The sequence below is a fragment of the Chlamydotis macqueenii genome, chromosome 26, assembly GCF_036417535.1.
Source record: "Chlamydotis macqueenii isolate bChlMac1 chromosome 26, bChlMac1.mat, whole genome shotgun sequence".
In the NCBI taxonomy this organism is placed as follows: Eukaryota; Metazoa; Chordata; class Aves; order Otidiformes; family Otididae; genus Chlamydotis; species Chlamydotis macqueenii.
The window spans coordinates 2493162-2519337 of record NC_141581.1 but is presented as its reverse complement, the minus strand read 5'-3'; the positions used below and the strand labels follow the sequence as shown (position 1 = coordinate 2519337).

General features: G+C 49.9%; 2 protein-coding genes and 2 long non-coding RNA genes across 6 annotated transcripts in view; 3 read left to right on the top strand and 1 right to left on the bottom strand.

Moving 5' to 3' along the window:
- Positions 1 to 161: 161 nt before the first annotated feature.
- Positions 162 to 6518, top strand: DAPK3 (death associated protein kinase 3). The gene is made up of 9 exons (XM_086767414.1): positions 162 to 269; positions 1342 to 1484; positions 3076 to 3436; positions 3648 to 3777; positions 3958 to 4006; positions 4176 to 4202; positions 4303 to 4455; positions 5068 to 5113; positions 5331 to 6518. Exons 2-9 carry the CDS (start codon positions 1423 to 1425, stop codon positions 5871 to 5873), a joined length of 1371 nt encoding a protein of 456 aa, XP_086623540.1. The 5' UTR covers positions 162 to 269; positions 1342 to 1422; the 3' UTR covers positions 5874 to 6518.
- A 397-nt stretch (positions 6519 to 6915) lies between these two features.
- LOC147597519 (uncharacterized) lies at positions 6916 to 10681 on the top strand. The gene is made up of 2 exons (XR_015261193.1): positions 6916 to 8650; positions 8752 to 10681. It is a non-coding gene; the product is annotated as an uncharacterized LOC147597519 (long non-coding RNA).
- An 844-nt stretch (positions 10682 to 11525) lies between these two features.
- On the bottom strand, positions 11526 to 18120 carry NMRK2 (nicotinamide riboside kinase 2). Of its 2 annotated transcripts, XM_086767619.1 has the most exons (8): positions 17970 to 18120; positions 16508 to 16598; positions 15147 to 15195; positions 14778 to 14949; positions 13071 to 13142; positions 12477 to 12583; positions 11995 to 12088; positions 11526 to 11887 (listed from the first exon to the last, which is right to left on the bottom strand). In XM_086767619.1, exons 1-7 carry the CDS (start codon positions 17993 to 17995, stop codon positions 12003 to 12005), a joined length of 603 nt encoding a protein of 200 aa, XP_086623745.1. In that variant the 5' UTR covers positions 17996 to 18120; the 3' UTR covers positions 11526 to 11887; positions 11995 to 12002. The 2 variants fall into 2 exon arrangements, with proteins under 2 accessions (XP_086623745.1, XP_086623744.1); XM_086767618.1 differs by having other exon boundaries at positions 11526 to 12088.
- A 588-nt stretch (positions 18121 to 18708) lies between these two features.
- LOC147597518 (uncharacterized) overlaps positions 18709 to 26176 on the top strand; it is a 14472-nt gene continuing 7004 nt past the window's right edge. The window contains exons 1-5 of one of the 2 annotated variants that reach the window (XR_015261194.1): positions 18709 to 18855; positions 19265 to 20249; positions 20775 to 20937; positions 22312 to 22413; positions 24268 to 25349. This is a non-coding gene — a long non-coding RNA (uncharacterized LOC147597518). Of the gene's footprint in view, positions 18856 to 19264; positions 20250 to 20774; positions 20938 to 22311; positions 22414 to 24267; positions 25350 to 26176 lie in introns of those variants that run through there. The other variant, XR_015261195.1, reaches the window with a different exon arrangement.

Here is a 26176-nt window from a genome sequence, read left to right as displayed (position 1 = left end):
GCGCCTGTGCGTTTTTTCGTTGTGTGTTGGGGTTTTTATTTTTTTTTGTCTCCGGGGGGCGCCCCCTTGAGGGCGGGAGGACCTGGCGGGGAAAGCGCGGGGCGGGCGGGACAACGCAACCCCGCCCACCTTTGGCTCCGCCCACCTTTGGCTCCGCCCACCTTTGGCTCCGCCCACCCGCCCCGGGGCCGGGCGGGGCGGGGCGTCGCGCGGAAGGTGGGCGGAGCCGTCAGTGCTGGAATGCGGCGACGCGGGCGGCGGCGGCCCAGGTAGGCCCGGGGCGGGGGGGGGGTGATGAGGGGTTGGGTTGGGGGGGGCAGGAATGGGGTTTTTGGGGGAGGGAGAGGGGCGACGGCTTGAATTTGGGAGGGAGTGAGGGGTGGGGGGGGCTGTGGGGGGGGAGCTCGGAGTTGGAGGCCTATGGGACGGGGAAGGGGCTGTGCGTTTGGGGCCTGTGGGGTAGGGAGGGGTTCTGGGTTTGAGGCCTATGGGGCAGGGAGGGGCTGTGGGGGATCGTGGTGGGGAGAGGGCTGTGGGTTTGGGATCCATGGGGCAGGCAGGGGCTCTGGGTTTGAGGCCCAGAGGGCAGGAAGGGGCTGTGGGGGATCGTGATGGGGTGGTCTGTGGGTTTGAGGCCTGTGGGGCAGGGAGGGGCTGTGGGGGATCTGAGAGGGGGAGCTCTGAGTTTGAGAGTTTGAGGACTATGGGGTGGGGAACGGGCTGTGGGTTTGGGGCCTATGGAGCAGGGAGGGGCTGTGGGTTTGGGGTCCGTGGGGCAGGCAGGGGCTGTGGGTTTGAGGCCTATGGGGCAGGAAGGGGCTGTGGGGGATCGGAAGTGGGGAGTTCTGGGTTTGGAGGCAGTGGAGCGGGAAGGGCTGGAGGGGATTGGGTCTAGGGGGGCTGTGGGTGTGGGGGTGTGTGGATTTGGGGCCGATGGGGCAGGGTGGGGAGTCCTCCACCACACCTGGGTGCCAGTGGCAGTGGTGACGGGAGGTTTGGGATTGAGCGGGACCCATAACCACGGGGCCTGTGCAGCCACCGCCCCACTCCCTGCTGTCTTTCTCCAGGGCATCCTTGTGGGGCCCGGGCAGGCAGGGGGTACCCACAGGCCTGGGGGCACAGTGAGACCTTTGGCGGGGGGTGGGGGGCAGGACTAATGTGCGGTTCGACCCCAGCCCCACGGCATGGGGCTGCGCTGCTTTGGGGCTCCCTGCCCCCTGTTCTACCCCGGGGGGATGGGGTCGCTGTGCCGGGTCCTGGCCCCCGAGCTGCCGCAGCGGCTCCATTGCTGGTGTTGGTCTGCGGTTCCCAGGGCGTCAGCTCCCCTTTGTGGTGCCACAGGTGCTGATCCCAGCTGCTCCCCCGTGTCCTCCTCCGCTCGAAGGCTCGGGGCAGCTTCAGTGCCGCCGGGGCCCCGCAGCCATGTCCACCTTCCGGCAGGAGAGCGTGGAGGACTTCTATGAGATGGGGGAAGAGCTGGGCAGGTGAGTGAGGTCTCGCTGTGTTCAGTGGGGGCTTCCATGGCTGCACCCCCTGCCCGAGCAGTGGGCCCGGTCGGGAGCTTCACCCAGTTGCTGCAGCCCTCGTGGTGTCCCCGTGCCGGTGACATCCCCTGTGCCACCTCTCTGCTGTCTGCAGGCAGTGGGTCTGGGGCCTGAGAGCCAGGCATCTCTGGCAGCTATATATTTAAAAAAAAAGGTGTTAATTAACTTTAAATTCGCTCCTGTATCTGGACAGGCCTAGCAGCTCCCTGCAGAGCTCCCATCCTGTCCGGGTTGGGCCAAGGCTGCCGGGCTGCTGCTGGCGACTTCCGGCCCTTCTCAGTCGCTGCTGCCCGACTCCGTGCCTGTGGGACAGATCTGGGGGTGAATCACTGCGTGCAAACAGGATTTAATCATCCAGCATGCAAAGGCAGCGGCGGTGGGGGCAGCGTGGGCTGGGTTTGGATCCTCCAGTGCTGCCTCGGCCACGCCAGCCCCGTGCCGGCACTCGGGGGCTGCTGCAGCCATGGCTGCCTGGGCACGGGGCTTCTCGGGCACTGGGAAATAGTTATACAGCAGAAACACTTTGGGTGGTTTTAGCAGTTTGGTTTTTTTTTGAAGGCTGGGAGCTTCCAGGGGCTTTTTCTGGGTCCCCTTCCCCTTCGGGGCTGCGCTGCGGCTGTGATCTGATACGAGCCGTGGGGACGGATGTGGTGCCTGGGGGCCGGATCCCACCAGGGCTGGTCCCTACCCGGCAGGGGGCTGTGGGATCCAGGGATGAGTGCTGGGTCCTGGCGCGCTCAGAGGCCAGTGACGGGGACCATACGTCACCGCGTGGCGGCAGGGATGGCCAATGGCCGGGGCAGCGGGGAGGGGACAGAGCAGTCTGGGGATGTGGGATGGATCCTGTCCTCGAGGGAGGGTGCTGAGGGGCCTTTGTGCATTCTGGCAGCGGGGCCGCAGGGGGCTTGGCCGGGGCCAGGAGGGACAAGGGCCGGGATCCTGCTGTAGCAGCGGTGCTGGTGTCAGCAGAACCTGGCTCCTTGAAGCGCCTGTCGATGCCAGAGCCCTGCCTCCCCCCGGCCCCTGACCACAGCACGCTTTGAACTGTCGGTTACTCTTATTTCAGGCATTTTTCCCCCTGCCTGCTTTCCCCATCCGAGCTTTATGGTCCCTTGGGAACATCCCCCCACCAGGCTCCAGTGTTCGCTCCTTGGAGCAGCCTGGGAGCTCCTGGCTGGAAATGAGAGCTGATGGACATCTCCCACCTGGGACGATCAGCAGCACCCACGCAGCCCAGGGAGGGTCAGCAGCTGCTGCGTCCCTGGGAGGAATTCCCTTCCTCCGTCCCGGGCAGCGCTGGGGTTTACGTGCCTGCTCCGGCGGTGTCGGGGTGTGTAAACCCTGCGAGCGGGCGGGCATCACCAGCAGCGTGCCAGGAGGACCCCGACTCCCAGCAGAGCTCGGGGAAACCGTGTGTCCTCCTGCACAACGCAGCGTCCCCCATCCTTGTGCTGGTGCTGACCCCACTGCCAAGCACACGCGGGCGATGCAGGAGGAGCTCCTCTCCTCACCTCCTCCCCGCATCCCGCAGCGGCCAGTTTGCTATTGTAAGGAAATGCCGGGAGAGGAAAACGGGCCTGGAATACGCAGCTAAATTCATCAAGAAGCGTCGGCTGTCATCCAGCCGTCGGGGCGTGAGCCGGGAGGAGATCGAGAGGGAAGTGGACATTCTGCGGGAGATCCAGCACCCCAACATCATCACGCTGCATGACATCTTCGAGAACAAGACGGATGTGGTGCTGATCCTGGAGCTGGTCTCCGGTGGCGAGCTCTTTGATTTCCTGGCTGAGAAGGAGTCCCTGACGGAGGAGGAGGCCACCCAGTTCCTCAAGCAGATCCTGGACGGGGTGCACTACCTGCACTCTAAGCGCATCGCCCACTTCGACTTGAAGGTGAGGTCTGTGAGGGAGGTGCAAATGCCCCATGCTCCGTGGCTGGGGAGTGAGGATGAGCATCCAGGCTCCGGCAGAGCAATGGGGCTGGCTCTGGGATCTGTCCCTGCTTGAGGCGTGTGTCCTCTCCTCTGAGGAGAGGAGCCCAGGGTGGCACGAGGCTCCCACAGGTGAGCGTGTGAGGTAAAAGCCCGCTCCTCTCCCCATGCAGCCGGAGAACATCATGCTGCTGGACAAGAACGTGCCAAACCCTCGCATCAAACTCATCGACTTTGGGATTGCCCACAAGATTGAAGCTGGGAATGAGTTCAAGAATATATTTGGGACCCCGGAGTTCGTAGGTGAGACCCGGCTGGCGGTGTTCCTGTGGGGCTCCTCTGGGCTCTGAAAGCTTTGGCTTAATCCCGGAGAAATGCCCAAAGGCCTGGTGCAGCAGGCTGGGCAGCTGCCAGGATGCACCCACGGGGACAGGCTTCCTTCCCCCAGAATAAGCCTGTTTTCTCCCCTCTTCCCTTCTAAAGCTCCAGAAATTGTGAACTACGAACCCCTGGGGCTGGAGGCCGACATGTGGTGAGTGAGTCCCCTCCCACGTACCTTCCAGTGCCGACACCAGTGGCACCAGTGGCCGGTCCCCAGGACCAGGCTCGTGCCGGCGTATCTTGCCTCTTGCTGAAAGCACGGGGAGAGGGGAGCGACGACCCTTTGCGGGGCTTCAGCCTTGTCTTCCTCTCTCTTCCAGGAGCATCGGGGTCATCACTTACATCCTGTGAGTATGAGGGGTGTCTGGGGGAGACAGGCGCTGCAGGGCGAGTCCCCCACCTTGGGCTGTTGCCTTCCTGGGGTGTCACAGCCCGCTTTCGCCGCAGGCTGAGCGGAGCCTCCCCTTTCCTCGGGGAAACGAAGCAAGAGACCCTGACCAACATATCAGCTGTCAACTACGACTTTGACGAGGAGTATTTCAGCAACACCAGCGAGCTGGCCAAGGACTTCATCCGCCGCCTGCTCGTCAAGGACCCCAAGTGAGAGACAGAGAGCAGTGCTGGGGATTACCCTGAGAGAGGGGACGGTCCCTCCTGCCCCCACCCGCCGCGTAGAGGCAGCTCCCACGTCTCCTGCCCACGCTAGGGTTTAGCTCTGAGCTTGCCTGCTGCCAGCCCAGAGGCCTTGGCTCATCCCTGTTGCGCTGGTTGTTTATAAATCCCATTCATCCCCCTGTTCCCCTCCTGCTGCTTGTAGGTGTTGCAAAACATCTGGAAAACAGTCTCTCCTCCGTATCAGGCATGGGGTGAATTCTGGGACCCCCGTGAGGGTGCAGCAGCTCACCTGAAAAGGGGGGAATGGGGTTTGGAAGGAATCAAGGGCTGACCGGAGCACCCAGGACCCTGTGCTGGGGTGGGAGCAGTGGTGCTGTGCCTCTGTCGGGAGGGTCCTGTGGGCTCTTCTGTGTGTATTTGCTCTCTGGAGGCTGGCTGAGGGCATGGGCCCCTGTCTGGGGTGGCCCCTGAGTACGGCGAGTTTGGGCTCATTCATGCTCCAAAGGTGACAGCATCCGAGCTGCTTTTCCAGGAGTTTAACTGGAACAGAGGCAGCAAAGCCTCTGCCCCTCGGTCACAGCCTTGCTGTCATTGCAGGAAGCGGATGACCATCGCTCAAAGCCTGGAACACCCTTGGATTAAGGTGAGAAGTTGAAGAATTGGCGCATTTGGGTGTCAAGCGTCCAGGAGGTTGGGGGTGGGTACTGATGCAGCTCTCCACTACTCTTCCAGCCCCCTGTTTGGGGCTGGTTTGGTGGCGCTGGTGGCCACGCTGCCAGTGGACCACAGGTGGGTGCCACAGCTGTCCAGCTTCTGCTGTCCTGGCTGCGCCCCACACCTGCGACTGTACCTCTCCGCAGGTGATCAAGAGGAGGAACGTCCGCAATGAAGACAACTCTAAGAAGCCCGAGCGCCGCCGGCTGAAGACCACGCGCTTGAAGGAGTACACCATCAAGTCCCACTCCAGCATGCCGCCAAACAATACGTACATCAACTTTGAGCGCTTCTCCAAGGTCATGGAGGAAGTCGCTGCAGCTGAGGAGAGCCTCCGAGAGCTGGAGAGGAACAAGAAGTCCTTCCAGGAGGACATCGAGGCCCTGCTGTCCATCTATGAGGAGAAGGAGTCGTGGTACAAGGAGGAGAACGAGAGCATCAGCCAGGACCTCCGCCAGATCCGGCAGGAACTGCAGAAAACAGAGGCTCTGAAGAAGCAGGCACAGGAGGAGACCAAGAGTGTGGTACAGGTGGCCAATGGCCTCAAGAGGCGTTACCGAAAGCTGGAGAACCACTACGAGGCATTGGCCAAGCAGGTGGCCTCCGAGATGAAGTTTGTCCAGGAGCTGGTGTGGTCCATTGAGCGGGAGAAGCTGCAGAGCGGTGAGGGAGATGGCAGCATCCGCTAACTCGGTCGGTGCCGGGGTCGGTGCCCGGCTGTCCTCGGGCTGGGGCTGGGTCGTCCTTCCTGGATCTCCCCTTGCTGACCCACCGCGGCAGGCAGCGCCGAAGGGACCTCAGTGGCTCTACCCCTTGCTTGCCCGAGGAGCCGGTCCACCGACAGCCTTCGGTAGATGCTCCCAGGCTCTGCTGGGCTCGCGGTGCCGTGCCAGGGGGCTCGAGTCCCTGGAGACCCCCACCTCAGGGGGCTTGAGTGGTGCTCACCTGGGTTTTGGCTTCCTGCGTGCAGCTCTTGCTTGGCTTGCCGTCCATGCGCTCCCCATGCTCCTGGCTGCTCTGCCGCTCGCTGCCGCAGGCCTTGGGGACCAGTCCTCCCCTCCCTCTCCCACCCAGGCACTGGGTCTCGGAGCTGCCGCAACGCCCTGCCCGGGGGAGAGTTTTGGTGGGCAAACCCCTCTTCTAAACCCTGGCAGCAGCTCAGCGCCTGCCATGTGCGAGCCGTGACCAAGGATTTCTGCGTGGCGCAGCCCTGGGCCTGACCCCAGCCATCCCCTGCTGCCCCTGGGCCATTGCACCCCTCTGCCCACCGCCCTGGCCCTCCGTCCCGCCGGGTGCTCCCCCTTTTAACAAAATAAAGGTTTCCGTGCACCAGGGCGGCCGCCTTGGCTCCTGCCGTGGGAGGACAACAGTGGGAAGGGGGCAAGGACATGCCATTGGGTGACAGCTCCTCTGCTGTGCCCCCAAATGGTGTTTGAGCTCCCATCCCAAAGACTTTTTCTTTATTTGGGAGGGAGAAGGCTTTTTTTTTTCCCCTTATCAGCCCTAACTCTGTTGGGTGAGCTCCCTCTGGGCTTGGAGGGGGCTCTGGGGATGGGGCTGGGTTGCAGGATGCTCCCGGGCTAGGGCAGTCCCCAGAGCCTCTTGCCTTAGACCCTGGGGGAGGTCTGGGGGGCTCAGGGAAGCCTGGGGAATGGTCCTGGGAACTGGAGAAGGTCTGTGGGATTTGGGGAGGTCCCTGGGTCTCGGGGAAGGCCCTTGGGTGCGGTGAGGGTCCCAGGTTTCTGTGGGGTCCCTGCCCTTTTCCCCAGGGATCTCCCTTTTGCAGGGGCCTAGTCAGATCCCATTTTGCTTGGGAACAGAGTGGACAAAGAATTAGTCCCAAAATTATTGGGGCCAGGAAGGGCTGCCAGGCTCTGGCATCACCAGTGAGCGTGGGAGAGCAGCTGGTGGTCAGGGCTGGGGCGCCAGCATGGGCTGGACCCCCTCCCCTCGCCCCTGGCCTCCTGGGGACCTCGAGGGGACGAGGTCCCAAATTGCTGAGCATGCAACCCGGGCCAGGTTTCCGCTGGGAGCACCGAGGGCTTTCCGGCTGCCCATGGCCCTGTGGCGATGGAGCCAAGATCCAGCTGAATTTGACCTGAGGGAATCACCGGCCAAATCCCAGCGGATGGCAGGCATCCCTCTGGCTCGCCAGCACCTGCAGTGGGGAGGGACAGTGGCAGGTTTTCCTCTGGCCGTGCTCTGGGCTGAGGGAATTTGCTCAGTTCAGCCTTTATTTGTCACTCCAGTGTCCCCCCCTCCAGCTCCCCAGGGGTCTGGAGTGGCGATGAGATGGGCACAGCCTGGGTGGAGGGGACGAGCCCTGTGCCGCCGTCTGCGGCGGCCGTTGGGCAGCCCTGCGTGCTGGCCGCTGGCCGCTGACGTCCTGCGGGGTGTAGATTTCATCCCAACCCGCGGGGCACGCAGGCTCGAGGATAATTTTAGTCTTCCCTGTTTTTCCAGGCCAAGGCGCTTGGCATCCAGGGGCGACGACGTGACTGCCCGGCTGGTGGCGTCGTCCCAGGGCAAAGCAGGGTCCGTGCCGCGGCCCCAGGGTGCTGGAGGGGGGCTCCGGCTGTGGTGGGGGATGCCGGAGCCTGGCTGGGGGGCTTGGGGCCGTTGTCGTCTCCCTGGGTGCTGAGTCCTCGGGGCTGGGATTTGGCATGTGGATTCAGTTGGAGTCCTGGGCATTTGATCCACTCCTGCAGAGCCATTCGTCACCAGCGTCAGTGTGTGACAGGATGTATGGAAATCCTATAGCAACAGTTGTTCCCGTGCTGTGCAAAGTTCACATAGTGCTAAGGCTTCCCAGATGCTCCTCGTGCCGTGGGTTTCTGTTTCAAGGCTTTTGGAAGTCGCTGGCCATTCACCCTGGCCGGTCCTGCCGTCTCCTCCCTGGCCGCCCGGTGGGTACGCTGCTCCGGAGGGAGTGGTAGCAGATCTCGTCCTGATGGATGCACAAGAAAACACCAAAACATTTTTTAAAAAGGAGAATCTGGGGTGTTTTTGTTGCCACTGCCCACAGGGTGAGCTGCTTTAGAAGGTTTTAATTGCAGAGTACTGGCACGAGTTCAGCAGTACCATGTACAGCTGCAGAGGAGGGGAAAATACCTACTGCTGACCCTGGAGGAGGATTTACTGGGGAGAAAGTGTCCAGAAGGCAGATACTACAGGAACTCAGCTAATACTAACGCTACAGGAATGAGGGTGCTGCTCAGAATCGAGGGGGTATGCTGTTCCCCAGGTGATTTCGGCGATGTGACGTACTGGGATGTTCTGCCTCAGTTCCCCTCTTTGCAACCAGAGCGAACGCCACCCTGGGGCGTTTCGTAGCCTCTGCGGGCAGAGTCTCAAAGTGCCTTTCTGAGGCTTCGATTTTTGCTTCCTAGAGGCTGGCTTGAAGCGAGCGCAGTGTCTCTTCCCTTATGTCTTTATGAAAGCAAAATGATTCTGTACGGCTTATGAGGTGAGGGTTAAACCTGTTAATGTGGGGAAACCCTCGTGGAAATTATATGCCACATCCCACTGGGGAGCTGAGGCTGCTTTTTTTTTTTTTTTTCCTGCCAGCCTGCAGAGCTGCAGCTAATCTGCGGGAAACGCTCCATGGAACGATGTCAAATGGACTTACAAGGTATCGGTGACAAGTCGCAGTGTGCTGTCCCTGGCCTACGCGTTCCTCAGCTTTGCCATTGCCCAGCGGCTGGTGTAACGGTGTAATTATAGTTTTGTGGGTCTCTCCAGGCACGCACGGGGTTGCACACAAGGAAATATGCCTTTTTATAGCTTGTGGAAGTGTGGGTGATGCCATCAGTATTCGTGTCTCGTTTCTGGCTGCGGCGTCCCCATTCCAGCCAGACAGTCGGAAAAATACTGGTGTAACATGAGGACAAGGTGGTGGATGTGACTTGCTGCTAGCTGCTTCACCAGGCTGTTTAAAAGACTCCCTGCAACAGGCTTGGTGGTTTTGGGGTGACTTTTTGCTAATCTGTGGCAGCTGCTTTTCTGGAGTGATGTTTCTAATTAAGACATGCCCAAAAATCTTCTGAAGTGAGCTGCGCTGACACCATAGCCAAGTTATTTTAGTGCCCAAAAGATCACCACACTCATCCCACGTGAGAAGTTTTGTACTTTAACATGGTGAACCTTTTATGCGTGGTGCGCCGCATGTGCTTTAGCACATCAGTTTAATGGCACTTCCTATCTTTAGCCGGTGTATTTCGATAGCGGGTTGACAGATCTCAACACACTCACCTATCTCACCACAGTATGTAAGCTCAATTCGTTACCAGGCACAGAGCAGCGTGGAAAATTTATTATTAGCTTGGAGCTAGCCAGTAGCCGAGGACAACGCTGCAACCAGGTCTTCTGTCGTTTGTGCAGAGCTACAGTGCTGGGCCCCAGCATTTGAGAAGGACGTGAAGGTCCCCGAATGCCTCCAGAGGAGGGCAGCTGAGCTGGTGAGGGGCTGGCAGGCATGTCCTCCCCTCTGGGGAGCGGCTGAGCGCTCGGGGTTTGTCTCCTGTGGAGGAAGGAGGCTGAGGGGCAACCCCATTGCTCTCTGCAGCTTCCTGAGGAGGGGAGGTGGAAAGGGAGGTGCTGAGCTCTTCTCCCTGGGATCCGGGGACAGGATGCCTTGGAATGGTTCAGAGCTGCGCCAGGGGAGTTTTGAACTGGACGTGAGGAAGCATTTCTTTACCGAGAGGGCGGTCAAACCCTGGAACAGGTTTCTACAGAGGTGGTCGACAGCCCGTGCCTGTCAGTGTTCAAGAGGTATTTGGACAATGCTCTTAACAACATGCTGTAACTTTTTGTCAGCTCTGAAGTGCGCGGGCAGCTGGACGAGACGATCGTTGCATGTCCCTTCCAGCTGAAATGGGCCAGGCTGGTCTGTACAGCTGCAGCGAGCTGCTCTTGTCCCCCGCACACGCAAGTGCAGATGTTACCCCAGGCTGGTGGCAGCACAGACCCATCCAAGCGGACAGGGCAGAGAGGAGATGACCTTTTTCATGGCACTAACCATTGTGCTGCGCGTGCTTCCCGTGGGGCTGCCCGGGTGAGGGGCACCATTTGGCTCGCGGGCAGAGGTTCTGCCTAAAAGCCTGGTGAATAGGAGTTGCGCTATTCGTAAAGAAGGAAACTCAGGCAGAATGTTGTTCTCAAAGAAAGTACATGATAAACAGGAAAATAAAGGTCTACCACTCAGTTTTGCTTCAGGAACACCATCCCCATTCCTTTCTCAAGCATGTTATGCTCCATCTTATGGTTTATTTCAATATTCTGATTGTTTGCCCAAGTACTGCTTTTGTGCTATCTTTCTTGGAGTGGGAGGCTTTTTTATCTCACTGAGAAAAAGCTTATCAACAGAAAAATCAGTAAACCTCTTTCCACTGATGTTCTATTTATTGTTTTGCTAGAAAGGGAAGACATGGATGAGTAAGAAATCTGTAGACTTTCTACAGACTAACTGGAAGTATTTGAAAAAGCAGAACCTCCTGTACCTACATTTCAGAGTTGTAATGTACTATCGGGCACTTTAATGCAGGATTTTGCCAAAAATAGAGAATGCACTTGAGTGCAAGCTCCTCTGCAGGACATGTTTTTGAAGGCAGATTACACAGGGGTATAAAGGACAGCTTTCTACAGCATGGACTCCTCACAACACTTTTACAAACAGATCTATTGGTAAATAGACTGCACGCGTACTCCAAGGACACTGTTTCGAACCGAATTTAGGATGGCATTTTCAGTACTAATTCCCAAAGTTTCCTAAGGTAGCACAACTTTAATTCAAGGCTGCTACTCTCATCCCCTGAGAAATCCTACTGATTTGCCTTCTGGATTTTAAATTCAGGAAAATAGCCATTCCTCCCTCTTGAGGTCCAGCTGGCAGGAGAATTTAGGACCAAAAGGCAGAAACAGAGGCTTCTGTCCAGACTTCTCACCTTGGGAAGCACTTGACTGTTGTGCAAAATGGGCTGTAGTATCTTCACTTGCTAATTTGTTTTGAGCATGAAGTGAGAAAGGCTGAGGCTGACATAAAACTGGTTTCATACCACCAGTTTGAAAATATCTGAAGTGCTGTTCACCCCCCACGATCACCTCTGAGAATCTCACTCTTCTTGGGATGTCTGAACAGGGTTTCCAGGCCAGTGTTACCACTTAAACGGAAACAGCAACACATGAAAGGAGGTTTGAGCTGCTCAGGTAAGAAATTTCAAATGCCATATGAAAAAGTAGAGGCTGTTGTGTGTTTTGGGTGATTTTTGTGCCTATTTCCACTACAGTAAAGGTGGCTGACATTAAAACAGGACCTCCAAAAGCAGAAAGAAAAAAAAAAAAAAAAGGATTTTGAATTGATTTTTACTGAGTTGAAGAGATGACATTACAAACAAGCCATTACATAAAGACTTAGTATCTGCAGAAGCACAGAAGCAGAAGAGTAAGTTTTCCCAGTGCAGCTCTACTTCTTCCATTATAAAAATGCATTTTCAACTTCTGTTTAAGCCAGTGAAATATAAAATAAGAAAATTTAAAAAACAAAACAACCAAAACAATCCTGTCCATCACAGAGTTGTGAATAAGTTATCTTCATTTTTCAATTATATACAAAAGATACTTTCCAAGGACAGTATAAGACGAGTTTACACAAATAAACCCTCATTCTAAGTATATTTACATCCTTCTGTACATGGGTCTTTCAGGTCTTCTGAGACCCTGAAAAGCAAGAAGGGAAAGCGTAACTATCCGACCAGAGGAGCAGGGTGTTTCCAGCATCAGTCCTGCCTGTTTCACCCCCTCCGAAGCAGGGACGTATTTACCTATGAGCAATTTAAAAGCTTGTTGTGAATATCTTCGAAGACTTGATTGTAAAGTTCATCTCTAGACTTCAGTCCATCTAAATAAACTGAAAGGAAAAGATGGAGTCAGGCTGCAGGTTTCTGATCAGAACAAAATTTATGTCGATGAGTTTTAAAATATTTCATACTCTGCTGACCCAAATGACAGCTTGTTTTCCAACTGGAAAAACATAACCATCCTGAAAGATCTATGGCCCATAAAATCTCTTATCCCCCCCCCCCCCCGCCCAAGTGCTTATAATATGAAACAAAGGGAAGAAGTTCTTAGCTATAAAACTACATTTATTTATCTGGACAGAAAGCAGGCCAAGATTACAAGTTAATAGTAAAAACAGTGCTTTGCATCATTACAGTTAAAGTTTCCCGGAATTAAATTACAAACTTCCTTAAAATCCCAAGTACAATGCTGACGGATTTGTTTTTAGGGAGGCTTACCGACATCAATGCTGCTGTCCTCCATTTCTTTTCTGTGTTTTAAGTACATGGGCCAGACATGTCCATCAAAGAGACCCGGTGGGTCAGGAACAGTGTAGTTACGTGTACTGCAAATACCAAAATGGAAAAGAGCATCAGGACTGCCAGGATCACGCTGCAGGAGCCTGAAGCTAATCTGACAGCTGCTTGGTTGTGTTTATGTAAAAGCTGATTGTCACAGTCCAATTTCTCATCCACATCAATGTCTGTGTTTTGCAACAAGTTTATTTGAGCACCTAAAGTGAATGCAGAAGCTACAGGTGCAAAGCAAGCAGTCTCTGAGGTTTACTGGTGCTAACCGGGAAGCATGCAATGACTGTGGCAGTGTGCAGATCTCCTCAAACCTCCCCAAGAGGGGACTGCCACATCTGCAGTTTCAGAAAGAGCCATGTGAAAGTCTCCTTCTCCACTTATATTAAAATTTTCAACTGCAATTCCAATTGTGATGCCAATATATCCTGTTAATAGCAACATAAAGGTAGCCTGAAGGCTTGCCTCTAGTAGAGAGTCTTTCTTGGAAGGAAGGATTTGACTTGTGTCAAAGAATCTTCTTACCTTCTCCTCCTTTTGCATTCATCGTATGGAACTGCCAGGTAGTAGCGTATGTCGAATAGGTCTATCAGTGGTCTAGGGTGGGGTAGAAAGAAAGCGTCTATGTATTTTTTTCTGACAGAGAAAAGTGTTAAATCACCCCTGAAAGCCATTAAAAAAAACCCAAAACTTTCTGCCCCTCTTGTATTTGTGTCTCTTCCAGACCAGAGAAGTGCAAATGTTTTTGTTACGACACAAGCTAATTTACGGGGGGTTTATTAATAGCTATAAAACACGGAGGATGCTGTTTTTTGAAGGTCAGAATGGTATGGCAGGTTCCCACCTGCTACCAGTTACTGTGGAGGATCAGACACTGGGCTGGGAAGACCTGGAGTGTGAACCCCAACTCTTTTTCTAGATAACTCCAAATTCTGCTTGCAGTAGACCAAAGCTGCAATTCAATCTGATACGAACGGACTTATCAAACCGTCTGTTGTGCCGAAGCGAGCTGTCAAAACGTGCACAGGCACACAGATTCGGTACAAGGCAGCTCATCAGTTCATGTTCTTTTCCAGAAATACTGGGAGTTGGCTCAACCACAGCTTACTGCACTGCACTCCTATGAGGCTGAAGAAAATAAACCCAGAAAAAAATCCTTAGAGCAAAGTTAGTTTGAGCTCAGTGGGACTGACAGACTTCTAAAAGCCTGCTGAGGGTTGCATAAATGCTTAATATAGTTCGATCTGAGCAAGGTCCAGGTCTGTGGATGAAATACTCTCTCTGGACTCAGGAAAGGCTCCTGTTAACGAGATGGAGTGCTTCAGAGGTATTTGTAACCTTCAGGGGAGATATCAGAAGTTACCTCCCCGGGGACAGGCCAAGAACACCAGGCAGTTTGCCAGCGCGATCTCGGGTTGGCCGTTCTTGGTATAGATAGTCCGAGACTGCCATTTTACATTTTCCATTCAGTTTGCAAAGCTGGAATGGTGCTGCTTATAGTACAGCTTGGAAACAACTCTGGTTTTGCTAAGTGTCACGCACAGCTTGTTCTCTTGAAAGAGTTTTGTAAACAAAACTACAGTTTAGAGCCAAGAATCTTTTGCTTGTCATGTTTATGCATGCAGTTTTCTGAAGTTTAGATATTTAGCTATTGTGGGTTTTTCTTCTCTTCACTGCTAGTCTTGTCTCCTCATCTTCCTGCCAAACATTTTTCCCCATATAAAAAAAAAAAAAGCAAAAGTAGTTGATCTTTGCTCCAATGTACAATTAATTACTAAGCTCAATTTAGTCAGTGTTAAATAGGCATATGTATCACATGCTATAACTATTCCTAAATTCCAGAAAAGGTCCCAGGTAGTGAGTGCAGAACAAATTATCTCCTCAGTCTCAATGACCTTTTCAGGTCAAGGTTTAGGCACTGTGATGGGAGACCAGGAGGGAAGCCTGCGCCTTCACTGCTGGCTCGGTATTTACAAGTTCTGGTCTAAACCTCCCTGTGCCCCAGAGTTCAAGGGTGTGCCCTCAATGAGAATTTTATGTTGTCTTGAGAAGGTCACCTTGTGCACCTCACTTTACCGGCATTTATGGTCAATTTTACATGAGAAAAGTTCTTATGCATGCTACCTCAGAACAAGGCAGGAGGGGTGTATTAGTAAAAAGGAGGTTTTAGCCCTGGCACTAAGGATCTGGTGTTCTTCCCTGGCAAACAGTTAATAGTTCCCCAAACCTTACTTGTAATTATAAAGCAGGAAGCCTTCAATGACCAATATATGGATATCTTTGGAGGCTGGCTCTTTAAAGCCAGGCGTAACATTCACCCCGTGGGAACGGGCAAACTTCACTGGGTTCTCAATCCACGCACGCACAGTGCTCACCATTGCCTCCATATCCAAGGAGTCCAACACTAGTTAGAAGAAAGGGGGTGGGTGGGAAAAAGGTATACAATCAAATACCACAGACCACATCGGCTTGAAAGGAGAATATAAAATGAACTTGTAAAATTCAAGTTACATTAAATTTACTGTTAAATCTTTAGTAATTAAAAATAAATACTTAGGAAAAATATACATTACTGCATCCTATAGCGAACACTGCTCTTACCATCCCATTGTTTAAAGCCGTCTTCCCCGACTTCTATTTGATCTTGTGGCTGAAATATAGTGAGCAATAAAACATTGCTGCAAACTCAGCGTGATCAGTTACCTAAGATCCGATCACAACCTGGACACTACTGCAATACACAACAAAGCAAGTGTTCATGTAATAAAACAGTTACAGACGCTGTCTGGACTACATTAAAATTTAAGTTCCCATCTGTCACCAACCCCAAGAACTCTGAAAAGTTTTCTTGGCTCAGTCAAGCCACTTTGGACAAAGAGTTCTAGGTTAATAACGATACAGTGTTATTAGTCAAAACACTACAGGCCCCTGCTTGTAAGTCGATATATACGAACTTAAAGTGCAAATACAGTGTTAAGTAACTGCTAAACTTTACATGTTCAAGAACAGCTATTTTAACTCCTAACGGCTCTAATAGCAGCACAGCATGACTTCTGGTCACTTAGTTACTGCTTTACTTGCGCCAGCATTTGCGAGCTAAGCACGCTAGTGAGACGTTACTGATCTTTATGGAAAGTCACGTATAATTCCTCCTCTACCTTAAAGGGCTCATATCTGACCAAATCTGTGCACGAGGCTTCTGGCAAAGAAGCTGTGCTCTTCCAAATGAGTTCTGTACGGCACAGGCTCCTGCAGAGGCAGGACAAACCAGCATGCGTCCGCCAATGCTGGAGCACCTCAGGTGCTGGGGGATGACACAGCTCCTTCAAGCGTGTTGCCACATCCCCATCTTTTGGGCTTCCACGTGCGGTGGGGTCCAGCTGTACGGTAATTGCCGTGAAATGGCTGCTGCTCACAGGGTTCAGCAAGGGGGTTCTGCCACGACGGCTGCCCCTGCTGCTCTCCCAGGCTGGGTGCAGACCGCACCCCAGTCAGCGCAGGGCTGCTGTGTTCATTTTCAGCAACCCTGGAACTGGGTTTCTGACACAGAGCTGCCCAGTACAACTGTCTGTCTGCACTTAAACCAGTGTAATGGTGCTTACATCCTGAAGTATTATTTAGGAGCAACATTCTTATTTAAATAGGAGGAAAACTCAACATGGAGAAAATTATTTGTGCAGAGTACAGTAAATAACCTCTAACTTAAATGAGTAGTTTGACCTACAGTTAGATCTGTCGTTAAAATTAAAGGAAGCTTTTGCTGCAACTGTTATATTAAATATAAAACAATATCTTAAAATAATAATATAAATCATTATATTATTATTATAAATAAAGAAATAAGAAATGTGCTACGCCTGAGCTGTCCAAACTTGCTCCGAAAGCATGCACAAGACCCGCTACGACTGTCGCTACAGCGGCAAGCGGCAGCTGAGGGCTCAGCCAAGGCGGGCTCAGCTTACCTTGAAGAAGTCATCCTGGTGGACCACGCAGCAGTTGGGCAGCGCCTTGACGATTCTGTTGGTCAAGGTGGTTTTGCCCCCGTTGGTGACACTGCACGGAGAGGCGGGACGGAGCCGTTAGAGGCGCGAGGACCCCCGGCCCGCAGCGGGAGGCTTGGGTGGGGTGGGGGTGGGGGGGGGAAGGACACACGGACCCCGCGCCCACCCATTGAATTTCCCGCCTCGCCAGCGCCGCGGCGCGCGCTGGCCGCCGATTGGCTGCGGCCGCTTCCCCCGCCGGGAACTGTCTGCGGCCGCCGGGCGCGCGCGGGCCCGCTGGAGGCTGGCGCCGGTCGTAACGGCTGCGCCGCTTCCCGCGCGCGCTCAACGGCCACGCCGCCATCTCCGCTTCCCCTCGGAGCGGCTCGGCGGGCGGGCGGGCTGGCGGGGCCTCCCCCGCCTTTGCTCCCCGCGGATCTGCCTGAGCTTGGGGGAAGCTCGGCCGGCGCCTCCCCAAAATGGAGGAGGCAGTGCGGGTCCAGCCGCCGAGGTGCCCTCCCGCCTTCTCCGCGCGGGCTCCGGTGCCCGCCGGCTCCTCTCCCCGCCAGGCCGCGGCAGGGAGCTGGCAGCTTCCGAGGTAGGCTTAAAACGCACCTTTACCGGCACTCGGTGCCCTAAACCAGCCTCGCTCGTTAGGAGGAGGGTTGCGCTCATCAGCTTAAGAAGCCGTTTCGTGAAAGTCAGGCGTGCAAAAAGTGCCTTTTAAAAATGCCTTAAATTAATTATGAATGAGGGAAGCTCGCTCTTTTCTCAGAGTATGACTCCGACTTATATCTGCCAGACCCGTTTTAATATGAGCCCTGAATAATCTCTCTCTCCAAAGGGGAGAGCTGTCAAGTCTGAAGGTGCTCCTTCCTAATTTTTTTATTCAAAGACTATGAAAGTCTCACACTGTCTTTAACTCATGTTGTAAATCTGGGTCTTGCTCGGTGTCGGTTTTGCCAGCCCTTCTGCAGCCGGCAGGGATCCGCCGAGCACACGCACAGCCTTGCTTCTAAATCCTGCCTTGCTGGAAAAAATAAAAGCTTTTTGTACACCCTCCATATTATCTGAAGCAGGATTTTTTCCTCTTTGTCTTTCAAAGAAGCTTTTAAAAGTCTTATGTTGAAAACATCCTTTTTCATAGCCGAGGCACACCCCTCCCTTCATCTGACCTATGAATTTACTTGAAATATTTTATTTTCCACGGCAGCATACCTCCTGTTAGTAGTACAAACGTTTGGTATGTGCCACCCTGCAGAGTTCTTTGTATTAAGTAAAAGCTGCATGAATTCAGAGCCACCAAGTTACATCTTATTCTAGAATTCTCTAGTATTATTTTACAGTCAGGTCTATAATCTAAGTCTTATCTATAACAATTAAATAGGAAGAAAAAGCAGTATGTATATATATATACACACACACAATATTAACAGGCACTTACCCTCCGATGCCTATGATGTATTTCATCTTTGTAGAGTGGCTTCCTTAGCAGGAATGTGGTGAGAAAAAATAAATTTAGAAATGCTGAAATTACTTTCAGCAGGAAAAAACCCTACACCTGACCCTCTTCCCTCTATTTTCCCCCACTTAGCTCTTCCTTGCCTTACTATTTCATTCAAGGAAAAGGCGCGTTCCCCTCTAATTTATAGGGCCCCGCTGCAGTGCCCTTCCCTCCCGCCCTGCCGTTTCCCCGCCCCGCCTGCTGATGGAAAAGCCCTGTGACTATCATGAGCCCAAGATGTCATATTTTGGGGCTGGGATTAGCCTATCCTCCCCTTGGCCGATGGGGTCATGCGCGCTGCCGCTGCACCTGTTTCTGCACCCCTCGCGGATCCCCACTCCCCTGCCCTTGCTGGCTTTGCTATAAATAGCTTTTTGGCAAGCTCTTCCTTTGCCTAAATTAGTAATGGGGTAGGTGGAAATGTCACCCCTTTTTACAATTCCTTTGGGAGTTCTGGGGAAGGCACAGAGGTGTGCGAGGATATTTTTTTTTTTTTTTCCTGGAAGGCCGACAAGCTATCTTTTTGCTTTCCTCTTCATTTTCCCAATTTCTGTTTGATTTGAAATGCATCCAAGAATGTAGTGAGAAGGAATTTTTTTTGTTTCTGTAAACTTCCGATAGGGAAGGCAAGAGAACTAAACTTATTCTTTGTTTACTTCTCTTAGTGAAGCTGTTTAGAGAAAGGACTATGCAGAGGCTGATGACCATTATGTTTTGAACCTTCAGGAGGAACTTTTTGAAAGTCGGGCTTCTCATAGACACAAAGTCATAAAATGCTATTAGCTTTCCAGCTCCAGTTTACTCATGTCAAGTAGCACTTTTTAAGGTAAGTTAACTCTAGCTGGACTGCTTTCTCAAGTAAATACATCTCACCTAAGTACACGTGGAACCTGTATTTTAATTTTAATTGTTTCAGATGCTTCTAAAATCAGAGCTGTCTTGAGAGATGTTAGATGGAGGCAGAGTGGAGTTTGCAATGGTTCTGAATGTCTTTTCAGATAAACACAATGACGCGACGTTTATAGTATGCATTTTTAAATAGTATATTGTCTAATAGAGCTTAAATCATCCAAACCCTCGTGTCCCTCTCTTCTTCCTTTTTATAAAATCAGACTATGGAAGTATTGAAAGACACGTAAAGATTCCTTATCCTACAGCAGTTTGTAAAGTAATTGTAAAAAATGTCAGTGACGCTGATACCTAGGTGTGTGGTGTCGTGTTCATTTTCTTTACAGCTTTGGAGCCTGCAGAGCCGACACTTGCATCGTGATCCTGTACTGATAGACGTATGTGCAGAACACAGCGAGTGCTGGTGTGCCGCTTGCCGCCGGCTGAAGGTGAATACAGAAGCTGTTGTTACGGTGGAGTGGTTTTCGCTGTGTTCAGAGGAGTAGCCAGATGCCCTTTCTATTCTATTTTTTTTTCTGTAGTGCCTCCATCATTTGCTTGCTGGCTACGAAGTATTGTCCCTTGAGCTTTTCAGCTCTTGCAGTGTAAAATCCACACATTCAGAATTTAACCATCAAGAATCTGAGGAAGGCGTTTTTGAAGGAGTATTCCTCAAAATCACTCCCGAGGGGAGGGGTGCAGCTTCAGCATCCCAGGCAGCCGCTAATCTCGGCTTCGAGACGCACCTAAGGGCTCACAGCTGCCTGGATGAGCAGCGGTATGTTTTGCGGAGTTCTCCCATATACAGTGGCTTTGGAGCTATCTAGGCAGGATGTTTCATGAGTTCTACAGGAGCCTACAGAATATTTTGGTTCTGGCAGTTAATGGCATCTCTTCTGGCCCACGTGGTATCCTATGGCTTAATCATCTCACACCGTATTAACATCCCTAGTATTTTGTTTGTGGATACCTTTTCCTCAAATTTGGTAATTGTTTGCCATCATTAAGTTTTATTCAGAGCAACTTCTCCCAAGCTATATTTAACTTGAATTTTTCTGCTTCTATTTCAAGCCTGAAGAACGGTTTTGTGGCCTAAAATCTTGTTTGTCTCACCCCAGCTATGTCCGTTGATCTAATAAAAGATGTTACTTTTTCCTACAAAGCAATTTTATGCTCATCAGCCACGAGGTCAAGGCCCAGTGCTTTGACAGAATGAGCCAATCATGAGTAAACATGGACTGCAAATTAGAAGATTATTAACCGTCAGAGGTGTACCATTCTGGAAGTATTGCAGCGAAGATAGTGAAGGCAAGAAAATAAATTGCTTTTAAGGTACAGCCTGGTAAATTTATGAATGGGATTACGGTGACTGATCTTTTCCAGTCTGTTATGCTGTCTTAATTCTGTGTGTTTCACAGATAGACCTCAGCCAGTGTTTCCACTGTAATTATTATTTATGGTCAACATTAGTACACTGTTTGTTCCTGGGGACATCCTTTGTAAATTATACTTTCGTCATCATTTCCAAGGTAGCTATATAAAATTATTGCTCCAGAGAAATTTGGAGCTCAAGTTCTTGAGTATGAATGAGATGTGACTCTCAGGGAAGTTAGATTTCCAGCAGCTGCCCATCGCTTTAAGCACAGCCCAGCATTTGCAGTGGAGAGTCACCAAGCCTCTCAGCTGGTGTGAATTGTCATTGTGCACTGAAGTGGAGCAATGCTAATTTGCGCCAATTGAAACTTTCACCTAAGATTAGCTCTGTGCTCAAGTTTTCCATGCCCTTCATTGCATTTCTCTTCTGTCCATGAGCTAGGAAGGGTGTCTTGGATAAAAAAGCAAACTCTGTTATTTCAGTGTTTATTTTACCACACTTGACCTTATGGTGTGTGAGAAACTGGGAGGCTCAGAAGTTGTATGAAAGTTAAGAGAGGACACTGGTCTCAGCTACTTCTCATCCAGTCCTCTTTAAACTGGAGTCACGCTCATCCAAATACTTTTGGAATGTGCCATCCTCAAGGTGAGTGAAAATTGTACTCTGCCCTGCTGGATTTACTAATATGAACATGCTTTAGAAATACAGGCTAAGTTTTTGCATTGAAAAAATGAGTATTTGGCCTAAGAGATATGAAATGAAACAATACATTTCTAGTACAGATGGCAAATTTTGGCAGCAGCAGCAGTTCCAAATGCTGAAGTATTTGGCTGAGTTGTTTGGGATCAGTGAATTCTGGAACAGTGAAGTCCCATTATCTCTATAAAGAATGTGAAAACTATGTTTCTTCTGAAAACCAGATGAATGAAGGACAGAAAGCATGGGGTTTTGTTGTTGTTTTTGTCTTTTTTTTTTCTTTTCTTTTCTTTTTTTTTTTTTTTTTTTTTTTTAAGCTCAGATTTGCAAATCTCGTTCATGTAGCCCTCAGTGTAAAATCTCATTTTTCAAACCTTTTCTTCATGGTCTCTCAGTTCTTCTGTGGATGTGCCTGGCTTTTCCTGAGTTTGTTTTTTAAGCTACTGTAATGGTTTTTCTGTCGTGCATATTCATACTCATGCACCAAACATCCAGTAAAATTGTGTTCACCCACATAGCTCGAATTCTCAGATTCCTGAGTGGCCTCAGACTTGCAGTTCCTTTAGGTGGTGGCATGTGCCTGCCTGTATTTGGAGATCTCTGGCATTTCAGCTGTCTGCTTCCCTAAGAACAAAAAAAGACCTTGTACAAAAAACTGTCTGAAATGAATGGTGACAGTTACACTTACCAGCTAACAACAAACTTTACCCAACCTGTAAAAATATGTCTATGCAAATGCCAAGTATTCATAAATGCTTTTTTTAGCAAGTTATGTGAGCTGCATTTCTCAGTGAGTTATGTATTGGTCATCTGAAACTTCCTTTTTTTTGTGCTTGTTTATCCTGCAGATACGTTATCTACTCGACACTTTACTGATACACATACTGTTCAACAGTGTGCTTTAATCAAAGATAGAAAATAGTCCCTCTCTTTACATTATTTTTAGAATACTAATGTTTAGTAAAAGTTTAATATTAATCTTCTTTGTTAAAACTAAGATGAATTTGACAGAAGTCAGTTTAATATTTTTGGAGCCATCATGACATCATTTCCTTGGGATACTTTAGTTTCTGTGTTCACTGACTTTTCTGTTGCAGAATATGACTCATCTCTTCTAAAGATTTAATGCAGAATTTAAATCCTTCACTAATCAGAAGATGTTGTTTATGGTATGAGCAAGGTCATGCCAAGGTTCCTTCCGCTAGAGACCTGGAGGAGCGAGTGGGATGAGACGGCATACCAGCTAGTGAAAGAACGGGCAAAGGAATGAGAGTAATAGTCACTTGGGAATTTTTAAATTGTGCATTTATTTATTCTTTACAGAATGCTGTGTTAGTTGGGTTGCTAAGAGAGTCCTTCTCCAAGGCTTTGGAGGCTGCTTGTGTCTCGACAATGCAAAAGCTGTCATACCCCTTCCGGAGGAAGGTAGGCATTTATTTTAAACAAAATCAAGGGAGAGAACATCTACAGAACAGTACTTCACTCTTAACTGCCACTAACTAGAACCGCTAAGAGTAAGGAAATTAGGCTAGTAGAATAACAAGCTTAAATAGCATAATGCTTGATTAGCTGGCGTCTTGTCACAGAGACATGCAGAGTGACTTGCAGCCAGGACCTGCCACCGTCAGGGGTGATATTTTTTGCCACTGCTACAGCTGATCCCACGGCTGCTGGTGGTGGCAGAAGGTCTGTAGCCCCGTGGAGGAAACAGGGACAGAGTGTTAGACAGGTCATGCTCTGAGAACTTAGACAAGATGGGATTGGGGAGAAGCAGCTATGCATGCAAGAAAAATAGAGATGAAAACATTTCAGTGTATCGTTACTTTGGGGATATGGGATTAAACTGGGAAAAGCATTCCAGAGGGAAGGAAAAGTGATGGGGCCTGAATGAAAGGACAAGAGGGTAAGTGTCAAAGGAACAGATTAAGCAGTAACCTGAAATGAAGACTGTGAGGGAAGGGGAAGCTGGAGTCCAAAGGCAGCCAGCTCATTACTGAAGAAGTCCAGTCAGAGCTGGAGAAATTCTTCTAAATTCTCAGAGTCCAAAGTATCCGGTACTGCAGTTGTTTCACTCTCCATGCTGCGCTTCCCAAACGTTTCCCGACTGTGGCCCTTTGGAGCTGTTGACCACAATGCTGCAGGAAAGGATCCCCTTTGGATTTCAGTGGTTTACATGAGGAATTTGTCTCGTGGGATTAGTGGATATAGAGGCAAAAAGGAGTAAGATACACAAGAAATGCTTCTTTTTTGTATCTGGGTGGTGCCAGGTAACAATGGCAGTAATTCCAGGAATAAATTTTTAAACAGATGCCAGACATTTCTAGTGTCGTTTGACAGTTGGCATATGTTTGTAGAAGTGTGACATTGTTGAATTAGTCCTGGTCTGTGTGTTGCTCTACATGGTCAGGACCAATGAATTAGAAGCATTTTTTAAAAGTAATAGAATCCCAGTTTTTACTCTCTAGTTTATATTCTAGGAGAGATAATGTCTCATTTTGCTCTGCACTGAGCTGAATCTTTTGGCCAATGTAGATTGTACTGATGGATGAGAAGAGAGGAAGTAAGCAAAACTTGAAGGTAGTTTGGAAAGGGAAGAAGGGTGGAGAATGAGTAAGGCATGAAATAAGTGTTGAAGCTTTTCACAGCAATCACACAGTGAAGAAGCTGAGCAATAAGGCATTTTGTTAATGTGTGATGATTCATCCAGTGCTCCAAAATATTCTGACAGTTTTTCAGGTATGTTTGACAGACTCTTTACAATCTGTCCGAACAGGTAATGTACAGGCAACAAAGGGAAGCTTTCCCTTTTTTTTTGCTGCTAAAAGCTCATCCTTGCTCATGCTGCTTCATTCTGAGGTTGGTAGGGCTACACCAGCTCTTGGGTTTTGAAGCAGTTTTGAGGCTTGCCTGTGCTGTGCCTGTGCTCCCTTGGCATCTATGAAATTCCCAGGCTACAGGCTTCCCGCTCCACCATGCTCCAGCTGCCCCTTGAAGAAACTTCCTGTCCCAATGGGATTTCATCAGGGGAAACAGAAACCCTTTGCATTGGTATGGCTTAATAAAAGGTGCCTCGAGAGCAAAGAGTTCAGCTGAGACTGGGGAGAGGACAAAAGAAGGCAACCACAGGGGTTCCTGTTTTTCTCCTTAGCTTTTGTGTGTTGCTTATCCCTACCATGCCACCTCTGTGGGGTGGATTTCTGGGGAAACTTGTCTTTTTTAAATGTCTCTACCAGTTCTAAATGTTACCAAAGATTTTTCTGCTCTTTTCTGCATTCTTAGCATTCCTTTGCAGCTTCTTTCTGACCCTTCCTCTCTGTTTCCTGCTGCACTCTCCCAGTTCCTGCATGACTGGTTCCAGTGAGATGCTTCAGTGCGGTCCCTGTCAGATCATCGCGGTGCACTTCAATCCTCTATGTTGCTCAGACCTGCAGGACTAAGCCTATTCTGGACCACAGCCTTTCAGCCTCAGTCTTGAAAGCCACTTGCCGTAGAGTTTATAGTGTGTAAATTGTTTTCTGAGTTATTTTGAATTCGATTTGGGTTATTTTGAGTTCTGTTTTAAAGAAACAGAGAATATTCCTCCTGATCCTCATATCGGAGAGAGATACATGTAGTGTATACTGTAGTATACACTGTTCTGATAACACTTAAGAAAAATCAGAGTGCTTCAGTATGGTGTAGTTGCTTCTCCAGATATAATCCTGGGGTAAAAAACAATTGAGTACACTCAGCAGAGTGTGCAGGGGTAACACTTTGAATGTATTTTAGAAAGGAAATGCTGTACATAGAAGACAAGTTCATGAACGCAAATTTCTTCTGTTCTTTGTGGTTCTCTCCTGTTAGATGCTGTTAATACCTGCGTGCTACTCTTCACTTACAGCCATGCTGACTGTGTTCAGTGCTGCGCTAAGGACAGAGCCCACCCTGCCTTTTTGTGCTCCCCACATCTGCCTTGGCTAGAGGTAGCTGAAAAAAAGAACAAAATTCTCCCTTCACTAGGAGTGACCTGCTTGCCTTCCTGGTCGCCCTGACACATATGGGATCCAAATGGGACAGCAGAACAATTCCCTCCTGTTTTCTGGAATCGGTGTTCTCTCAGTGTTAGTCCTTGTATGTTTGATTGCCGTTTCAGGGGCACGGAGCTGCCTGCGGCTGGGCTGCTTCTCCCACAGCTGTAATATGCCGGGAGGAGCTTACAGACCAGTGCAGCCCACAAAGGGAGAGTAGTTCCAGTGACACAGGAAGATAATTTCTTACCTCCACCCGAGTCAACCTGAGGCTGGGGTTCATTCTGCTCAGCCATCTCAAGGTTCAGGGACTGATGCCATCCAGAGCCGGTGGTCATCCTCTGGACGCGTCTTTTCTACTGTCTTTTCTACGCGTCTTTTCTTTTTCTGACCATGGGCCACTACAGAGACCGCACACTCTTAGACTGTATGTGCAACCTGAAAATCTGGGAAGAGAGATCCTGAGCAGGAAGATGATCTTCACTGAATAAATTAAGTTGCTGCAGAGGCATTTTATATAAAAATTTAGTTCTCTTTGTAGGTTTACTGATGTGACTAACATTTTGTAAGGTTATTTTTGTTGTTAAAGACAGACAGAAAAAGAAGACCAATCTTCAATTTTAGCCAAAACTTGTGACAGCAATGCCATACACAGACCAGTTATTTTCATTACTAGTTTTATTTTGGTTATTTGTTGAGGTTGTGTGGTGTTTCGTTTGTTTGGTTTTTGTAATAGGTTAAAATTTGGTCAGACACGTTGTGTTCATATTGAAATTTCCCATGGTGAGTGACTGCCTCAGGCTAATGGTTTTTGATAAGTTTTGGGTAAAATAAGTTGGGTGCTTGATATAATGAGTTTAGCAAAAACTCGCTGTTTTGATTATAGATCTCTACAATTAATTTATTTGTAGTTTGCTTTGGGAAAAAATCCCTCAAAAATAGACATATAAAACAAGCTGCATTAAAGGCATTTTAACACTGCAAAATTAACATACCTATGAGCTAGGTGCCGTGTCTAAAAGAATATTTTCTATTTATCATGAAATTAAGGACTGTGTTGTAAGACAAACAGAAAGGGTAGGTAGCCTTTACATTCTTAAAATGGATTTTAACAAATGTCCCTCCAAATGGATTTTTGTGGATGTAATCTCTTCAAAGGGGCTATATTTGGAATTTTGGAT